This window comes from Ipomoea triloba, chromosome 13, assembly GCF_003576645.1.
Source record: "Ipomoea triloba cultivar NCNSP0323 chromosome 13, ASM357664v1".
Lineage (NCBI taxonomy): Eukaryota > Viridiplantae > Streptophyta > Magnoliopsida > Solanales > Convolvulaceae > Ipomoea > Ipomoea triloba.
The window spans coordinates 15,481,820-15,491,061 of NC_044928.1; the positions used below are offsets into that span (position 1 = coordinate 15,481,820).

The 9,242-nt window shown below is 37.9% G+C and overlaps 1 protein-coding gene across 1 annotated transcript; it reads left to right on the forward strand.

The window, feature by feature from the left end:
- The first annotated feature begins 1,790 nt into the window (after positions 1 to 1,790).
- LOC116001257 lies at positions 1,791 to 6,967 on the forward strand. The gene is made up of 8 exons (XM_031241146.1): positions 1,791 to 1,942; positions 2,035 to 2,960; positions 3,202 to 3,963; positions 4,016 to 4,300; positions 4,387 to 4,578; positions 4,739 to 6,072; positions 6,721 to 6,755; positions 6,835 to 6,967. Exons 1-8 carry the CDS (start codon positions 1,791 to 1,793, stop codon positions 6,965 to 6,967), a joined length of 3,819 nt encoding a protein of 1,272 aa, XP_031097006.1.
- The last annotated feature ends 2,275 nt before the right edge of the window (positions 6,968 to 9,242 follow it).

A 9,242-nucleotide genomic window follows, 5' to 3' on the forward strand; every position in this document is an offset into this window, starting at 1 on the left:
CGCTTAAGGGTAAGGACTTCCTCGACCTCAGGCTCTTGCCTCTTTTCCTTCCCTCGCCGACTCTGGCCGTGAGTGACTTGGAGGTCGGAGGCAGTGGCGCCACCCGACGGGGTGTCGGCAAGCGTCGGGGCGGATATGTCGATGACCGGAGGATCGGTGGACGGCTTGGCAACGACAGCCTTTTTCGCCCCTAGGGAAACTTTAGCTTTGGGAGGGCGAGGAGCGGCCGGGGCAGCGATGAAAGCCTTGTCGAGCACCATGTCTACACAACAAAAATGAGAGGGTTAGCTTTGATGATCAGATCGCTCTAACCGACCCTAGAGAGTTAAAGGTAAGCGTGAGTGATCCTGATGACCTTGGCTCGGGTCGGCCGGGGTAATCTTAACGGCCGGAGCAGCCACCGGTTTTGGTTCGTACCTCTCGCTCCAGCCATAGTCTGGGGGCTCGAGGTTGGCCTTCTTGTAGCTCTCGGGGGTTCGGAAGATGAGGTAGTCGTATACTTGAGGTTTTTTTTGGTACCGGTACTAGTGTTTTCTCAGGCTAAACTTCCTGTGGGTACCAGAGTCTTGCTTGAAAATTTTGAATGCTTTAAACTGTGAATGTGTATTTTGTAATCTGTAATAAAAAATTTTGTATTAAACTGTAATTCTGTGCTTTCTGGGTTTTTAGAGATTTGGGTATTAACTATTAAGCTCTGGAAATGGTTGAAGTTTTGTAGGAAGTTGTAGTGGGTGTTTTAACAATTTAACATCATGTTTTGGAGTAGCCCACGCCAAGTTACTAAGCTGCAAATGAAATGCATAAAGAGTTCTTATTTTTTGCCAAGAGAGTCACAAACCAAAAACACTCTAGGCCATAAAGCTCTCAGAACAAGTAATGTCAAATGTACACATACTTAACCATAAAGAATATTGTTTCCTAGAACCACAAAACTAGTATAGAGCTGTAAGAGCACTTCTGCTCAAATGTAGTTAAAACTAGAATAATACTGCACTTGCTACTACTAGAATAAAATGGAAATGATGATTTGAAGTTAAATTAATTACTCCGTATTAAACTTTAACTAGTTAACTTATTTTGGATAAAAAATTGTTCTTAGAAATATATTTGCAATTGCTACTACTTGATTTAAATTTTAATGTGCTCAACACTTCGGTTTTCAGTTTTAGTTCAAATGGTTCAGCCTGCTTGATAAGCTCGACAATCCGAGTATTAGGGTTAGGGCTAACCTGAACCCGAAAATAAAATAATAAAATAATTGATAAGCCCGACAAGATTTAAAAAGGCGAAGGCGTGCCTTGAGGCGATTTGTAATTTGAGGCGAGGCGTAAGCCTCGAGGCATATTGAGGCGTAAGCCTCAATTTTTTTCTACAGAATATATTAATAAGCTGTAAACATTATTTATAAGATTCAAGTTTCATTAGCTAAAAGTATTGTCTCAAAAAAACACACCACACCACAAAATATCAAACATAATATAAGTAGAATATATGTTACAGTCACTTACCACGATATTGGTGACCCTAGTAATATCTGTGAACATTGCAATGCAATCTACTGGTTTGAAGAGCGAGTCAATAAGTCTGTGCGCAACGGAAGACCAAAATATTCATCGTGTTGTGGACATGGGAAAATAAAGCTGCCCAAAATGCGCATACCTCCTAAAAGGATTTTTGACCTCTTTTTTACTAAAGGACAAAAACAAAAAGAATTTGTACAACACATTAGGAGGTACAATAACATGTTTTCGTTTACTTCATTAGGAGCAAAGGTCGACAAATCCATAAACATGGGTAATTCCCCACCCATTTTTAGGATCAATGGACAAAACTTTCATTTAATGGGAGGATTACTTCCGCAACAAGGAAATAAGCCAAAATTTGTTCAGCTATACATCCCTGACACAGAAAATGAGGTCGAAAACTGCATCAACGCATTTAGGTAATACTCTTGGTTTACTTTATATTTACTATTATAATTCATCGTTAAATGCTGAATGTTGTAGAAACTTATATTCATTGCTTATGTATCAGCGTTTCACAAAATATGGATCAATTACATGTCAAGATAGTGGAAGATATTAAGCAAGATTTAGATGATCACAATGTGTTGGTGAAATCATTCCGGTTAGCAAAAAATCGGATTGAATCTAATCCACGACTAGAGTTTAAGATGAGGTTGATTGGTAAACGAAATGGTGATGCTAGGACATACAACTTACCAACTGTATCTGAGGTAGCTACCTTGATCGTTGGTGACTTGGACCCCACAATGGGTCAACGAGATATTTTGGTTGAGAGTAAGGCAGGTGGCCTAAAGAGGATAAATGAGCTCAATCCAGCATATTTACCTTTGCAGTATCCTATTCTCTTCCCGTACGGCGAAGACGGTTATAGAGAAGATATTCAATTCAATGTCACCAGAAACCAACAAAGTGGTGGTAGAGTTCGTGTATCACAGCGTGAGTTCTTCGCTTTTAGGATACATGAAAGGTTGAATGAAGCATCCACAATGCTATATGCTAGGAGACTTTTCCAACAATTTCTGGTAGATGCATACACCATGGTGGAATCTAGCAGGCTTCTCTATATTAGAAACAATCAAAATGCATTGAGATGTGAAGCGTATAAAGGACTTTCAAATGCTTTGACCAGAGGAGAAGTTGATACCAACAAACAAGGTAAACGAATAATCTTACCATCCAGCTTCACTTGCGGTGCTAGGTATATGATTCAGAATTATCAGGATGCAATGGCAATTTGTCGACACAAGGGATATCCAAACTTATTTATCACTTTCACATGTAATCCAAAGTGGCCCGAGATTCAAAGATACATGCAAAAATGCAACTTGAAAACCGAAGATAGGCCAGACATTATATGTAGGATTTTCAAGATGAAGTTAGATTCTTTAGTGAAAGAAATACGGTCAGGGAATCTGTTTTGTGTTGTCACTGCAGGTATCATGCATTTTTTAATTATGTTAATTCATAATACAGAATATGTTTCAAATTTGCTTTAACTTTTTTAATGCATAATATAGTAAACTTACATCTAACTTCTACTTTTTTGCTTTTCGTGTAATGGTTTAAACTATTGAATTTCAGAAGCGTGGATTACCACACGCTCACATTCTAATATTCCTACAAAGATTGGTAATACCCTTTACATCAGAAACTATGGACAATTTCATTTCTGCAGAAATTCCTGGCAAAGAATTAGACACTGATTACTACCAAGCTGTTCAAGAATTTATGATTCACGGTCCATGTGGAATAGAAAAGCCCAAATCTCCATGCATGGTGAACAACAGGTGTTCAAAACACTTCCCAAAGAAATTTGTTGATGTATCCACTTGGGATGATGAGGGGTATCCAATATACAAGCGTCGTGACAATGGAAAAACTGTGGAGAAGAATGGTGTGCAATTGGATAGCAGATATGTCGTACCACATAATAGATACTTGCTTCTCAAATATAAGGCCCACATCAACGTAGAATGGTGTAACCAATCTAGGTCAATCAAGTATCTATTTAAGTATGTGAACAAAGGTAATGATAGGGTCACAGCGGAATTCTACAGGAGCACCACTGATGAGCGGTCAAATGAGGTTGTAGATGAGATCAGCATGTATTATAATTACAGGTATGTTTCTGCCTGCGAGGCAGCTTGGAGACTTCTTAGCTTTGACGTCCAATTTAGGCATCCTCCTGTGGAAAGATTAAGTTTTCATCTTCCAGATTGCCAATCAGTTGTGTTTGAGGATGATGACCATATAGAAAATGTACTTAATCGACTGACAGTAAATCAAAGGATGTTCACTGCATGGTTTGATGCTAACAAGAAATATGATTCTGCTAAGTCCTTGCCTTATATTGACATGCCAACCAAGTTTGTGTGGAAGAAGGATATTAGAGTGTTATCCAAGGCAGAAAGGGTTCGCCATTGGACGGATTTTTTACGTACCTCCTGGAAGTGGTGAAATATATTACTTGAGATGTCTCCTAAATGTAGTTCGGGGTCCTACAAATTTTGAAGACATCAAGTCATATAAGGGTGTAATCTATCCAACTTTTCGAGATGCCTGCTATGCAAGAGGGTTGTTAGATGATGATAAAGAGTACATTGATGCAATTAATGAAACAAGTCAGTGGTCTACTGCTGCATCAATGAGAAAATTATTTGTTATATTACTTACCTCAAACTTGGTTAATCGCCCGGAAAATGTGTGGAATGAAGTCTGGCATCACCTATCAAGGGATGTACAATACAACAGATGCAGAGTGTTGCAAGAAAGAGGTATATGAAAATGTTATTTAATATTCTCTTTATGTTGTATAATTTTTTGAAATTATTTTTGTGACATTTTTTTTTTACAAATTCAGAGTTGTGTTTATCTGATGATGACAAGAAGAATTTGGCGCTGATTGAAATTGAGCGATTATTACAGTTGTACAACAAGACCTTGAGCGATTATCCTCAAATGCCAATTCCAAACTATGATTCAGAATGGCGATGTGATAATCGCCTGTTGTTTGCTGAGCTCAATTATGATTGTGTTGCATTAAGAGATGAGAGTGAGTTGATGGAAAAGCAATTGACTTGCATTAAGAGATGAGAGTGAGTTGATGGAAAAGCAATTGACTGATGAGCAAACCGTTGTATACGATACTATTCTACATGATATACAACAATAAAATGGGGGCCTCTACTTCGTATATGGATACGGTGGTACAGGGAAAACATTTGTTTGGAAGGCATTATCAGCAAAAATACGGTCACAGGGTGATATTGTCATCAATGTTGCATTTAGCGGTATTGCATCTTTGCTTCTGCCAGGAGGTCGAACTGCACATTCAAGATTCGCAATGCCAATTGGTGTTACCGAAGATTCCACATGCAACATCACTCAGGGCAGCCACCTTGCCGAATTAATTATCAAGTGCAAACTTATAATATGGGATGAAGCACCAATGATGCACAAACACTGCTTCGAGGCACTTGATAGGACATTGCGTGATCTCTTGCGGTTCAGTGATCCTCATAGTAACAAAAAAACCTTTGGTGGCAAGACTGTGGTTTTGGGCGGTGATTTTAGACAAATTTTGCCAGTCGTCCCTAAAGGTTCGAGGCAAGATATTGTTTCAGCTTCAATCAACTCTTCGTATCTGTGGGAGTCGTGTCAAGTTCTTAGGTTAACAAAGAATCTAAGACTGAACAATAGGGAACCAGGAGTGGATATGCAAAAGGTTGAACAATTTGCGTCATGGTTAGCTGCTATCGAAGATGGGACAATGGGGGGGCCTAATGATGGTTATGCAAATGTCCAAATCCCTAATGAAATGTTGTTGCCATCCACTGGTGATCACATAGCCACAATTGTTGATAGCATATTCCCAATGTTCAAGGAGGGTTGTTGTCAGCAAAATTACATGGAAAGTCGTGCAATTCTGGCTCCAACACTAGATGTGGTCAATGCAATCAATGAGTATATGACTGATTTGCATGTTGCTGAAAGCAAGACCTATCTAAGTTGCGCCACCGTCAGCAAATCTGATTCAAGTGATGGTATTCTAAATGATATGCACACTCCTGAATTTCTAAATGGGTTAAAAGCTTCTGGAATCCCTAACCATGCTTTAACTTTAAAGGTTGGCTCTCCGGTGATGTTATTGAGAAACATAGATCACTCGATGGGACTGTGCAATGGTACAAGATTGATCATTACCAGGTTATCTGATCATGTTGTGGAAGCAAAGATTGTAACTGGAAACAATGCGGACAAAATTGTCTTGATTCCACGGATGTCAATGACCCCTACTGATACAAGATTGCCTTTTAAATTCCAAAGAAGGCAATTTCCTTTAATGCTCTCATACGCAATGACTATCAACAAGAGTCAAGGTCAAACTTTGACGCATGTAGGGTTACTGTTAAGGAAACCAGTATTTGTTCATGGACAACTATACGTTGCTGCTTCAAGGATTAGCAACCCTAAAGGTTTAAAAATTCTAATAGCGAACGAAGAAGGAGAGAGTAATAATTCTACTACCAATGTTGTGTACCATGAAGTTTTTAATAATTTTTAAATTATTATTGGTAAATAATATATTTGTTGAATTTTCATGTATAATACTAGTTAATATCAATACTGCCATTCATTCTACATTTCTACCACCAAAAGCCCAAAAGAAATACACAAATCATAAAATACCATAGCCCTAAACCGTAATCCTTATTTCCTTACAACCACAAACGGTTCTCCCCTTCTCCCACGTCTCTCACCGCCTCTGTACCTCCGCTCTCGCTCCTCAGTCCTCACACCCTCATCGACTCTGCGGCTCTGCGAACCCCACCTCAGCTTTACCCTTCAGCCACTCAGCTTTGCTTCATTAAGTCACCGTAAGGCCCAAAGTAATTTTTATTTTTTTACATATTAAAATTAAAATGGATTTCATACACTGCCATTGTTGCGACTCTCTGGATTTCATACATTAAATTTTTACATATTTCATACAAAAAACTCACTGACACTTGTTGTTAATGTTTGAAATTTTTGAGAAATGACCAATGTTTGAAATATTTGAGAAATTAATTCTGGAGTCTGGACAGTGTTTGAAAATTATTGTGTCTCAAATTTTTAAGTTTGCTCATTAATATTTTATGTAAATTTTTGAGAAATAACCAATGGAGTTTCAACTGTGTAAATTTTAAAACAGTGTTACTGCATTGGTATCATTGATTCGGTTTTTGGGTAGGTTATGTAACCGCCGTTAGCTCACCCCTAATTCACTCATTCACAATTTCACATTGATTATTTCATTTTCTCACAGCTCACTGTCGTCTGCCTCACTTTATCTTCCCGCTTCAGAGCCAGAGACCACTTCTCGCATCAGCCGCCGCTCTCCTTCCACTTCAACAGTTTTGCCGGTGCCGTGTAAACGTGCTGCTCTCGGCCGGGGGTAACTGGGTATGTTCCAGCCTTCCAGGCCTCCAATCTCCTCCATTTACATGAGGTTTTTTTGGTACCGGTACTAGTGTTTTCTCAGGCTAAACTGCCTGTGGGTACTAGAGTCTTGCTTGAAAATTTTGAATGCTTTAAACTGTGAATGTGTATTTTGTAATCTGTAATAAAAAAATTTGTATTAAACTGTAATTCTGTGCTTTTTGAGTTTTTAGAGATTTGGGTATTAACTATTAAACTCTGGAAATGGTTGAAGTTTGTTAGGAAGTTGTAGTGGGTGTTTTAACAATTTAACATCATGTTTTGGAGTAGCCCACGCCAAGTTACTAAGCTGCAAATGAAGTGCATAAAGAGTTCTTATTTTTTGCCAAGAGAGTCACAAACCAAAAACACTCTAGGCCATAAAGCTCTCAGAACAAGTAATGTCAAATGTACACATACTTAACCATAAAGAATATTGTTTCCTAGAACCACAAAACTAGTATAGAGCTGTGAGAACACTTCTGCTCAAATGTAGTTAAAACTAGAATAATACTGCACTTGCTACTACTAGAATAAAATGGAAATGATGATTTGAAGTTAAATTAATTACTCCATATTAAACTTTAACTAGTTAACTTATTTTGGATAAAAAATTGTTCTTAGAAATATATTTGCAATTGATACTACTTGATTTAAATTTTAATGTGCTCAACACTTCGGTTTTCAGTTTTAGTTCAAATGGTTCAGCCTGCTTGATAAGCTCGACAATCCGAGTATTAGGGTTAGGGCTAACCTGAACCCGAAAATAAAATAATAAAATAATTGATAAGCCTGACAAAATTTAAAAAGGCGAAGGCATGCCTTGAGACGATTTGTAATTTGAGGCGAGGCGTAAGCCTCAATTTTTTTCTACAGAATATATTAATAAGCTGTAAACATTATTTATAAGATTCAAGTTTCATTAGCTAAAAGTATTGTCTCAAAAAAACACACCACACCACAAAACATCAAGCATAATATAAGTTTAAAGCAATCAAACACATAACAATCCGAGATTAATGTCATAAACAAACAACACATTATAAATCATAATGAAACTTCATCTGAAGAATCATTATACTCTATAGCCTCATCATCCTCATTTCCATCATCATTATCAAAATCTTCCCAATCATCTTCATCTTCATCAACTAGGTGCAATTTTCCCTTTCCCTTACTTGACCCTCCCTTGGCACTAACTTTCTTGCTTGAAGATTCATTTGGTTGAGTTTGAGTTGCTTGTGATGGCTCCCCCTCAAAAACATCAACATCAAGGTCATCCACAGTTAAATGGGCAGCATCTTCATCATTTTCACCTACAAGTCATTCATCATCCGATGGCAACTCATCAATCAACAAGCTATCTTCATCATTTACCAAGGACTTCAACTTCAAGTGCCTATCCTTTAATTTTTTGTTGTACAAAATGTACACCAAAGCATTCATCCTCGTTGTGGTCAAGCGGTTTCTTCTTTTGGTGTGCACTTAATTGAATGCACTCCAATTGTGCTCGCATCCAGAGGAAGAACAAGTGAGGCCAAGCACTTTGATTGCAAACTTTTGAAGCTCTGGAGTGCCATCTCCATATTGAGTCCACCATTCAACTAAAAAATAGTAATATTTAGTATTTTTGTACTTGAATACACTATAATTAAGTAAGAATTTAAACTTAAACAGTTAAACTTACCGGGAGTTCGTTTGTGAACTGTGTTCTTTGCTTGAGCCAACCCAAAAAATCCTTCTCGACTGTGAAAAGCACTACATTGTAGGTCAGCTTTTTCCATGTCATTTCTATTGGGTATGAGCTTGTCCAAACAATGGAATAACCCAAGCTTGATCTCTGGATGTGTAGAAAAATCAGGAGAATAATGGCAACGGGGATTTAGGTAATAGGCAGCTGCATGCAAATGTCGATGCATCTGAAAATCCCATTTCTCATCAATAATATCCCATATCTCCTTGTTATCTTTTTCTTCACCACCCAAGTTCTTTGCTATCTTCTCTTTGGCTTCATCCATTGCATTATAAAGAAAACCCATAGCAGGCTCTTTTTCTCCATCAACTAGCCTCAACAATTCCACCAAAGGTTTTGTAGTCTTGATAGCATAAATCAAGCTTAGCCAAAAGTTGTTATCCTTCAGAATTATTTTCCTCGCTTCTTTTCCATCAGCTTTGCTTGCATAGATTCTAATGGTTGCCTCAACTGATAAATGCTTTGCAACGTCAAATATGCAGTGGCAAATCTAGTGGCAGCTA

What these genes read in the sequence shown, in the direction of transcription:
- LOC116001257 (XM_031241146.1), top strand. Translation starts at nt 1,791, where the DNA reads ATGGGTAATTCCCCACCCATTTTTAGGATCAATGGACAAAACTTTCAT. An exon ending in AACTGCATCAACGCATTTAG is followed by an intron (nt 1,943 to 2,034) that starts GTAATACTCTTG and finishes CTTATGTATCAG; the next exon opens with CGTTTCACAAAATATGGATC. An exon ending in TGTTGCATTAAGAGATGAGA is followed by an intron (nt 4,579 to 4,738) that starts GTGAGTTGATGG and finishes ACGGTGGTACAG; the next exon opens with GGAAAACATTTGTTTGGAAG.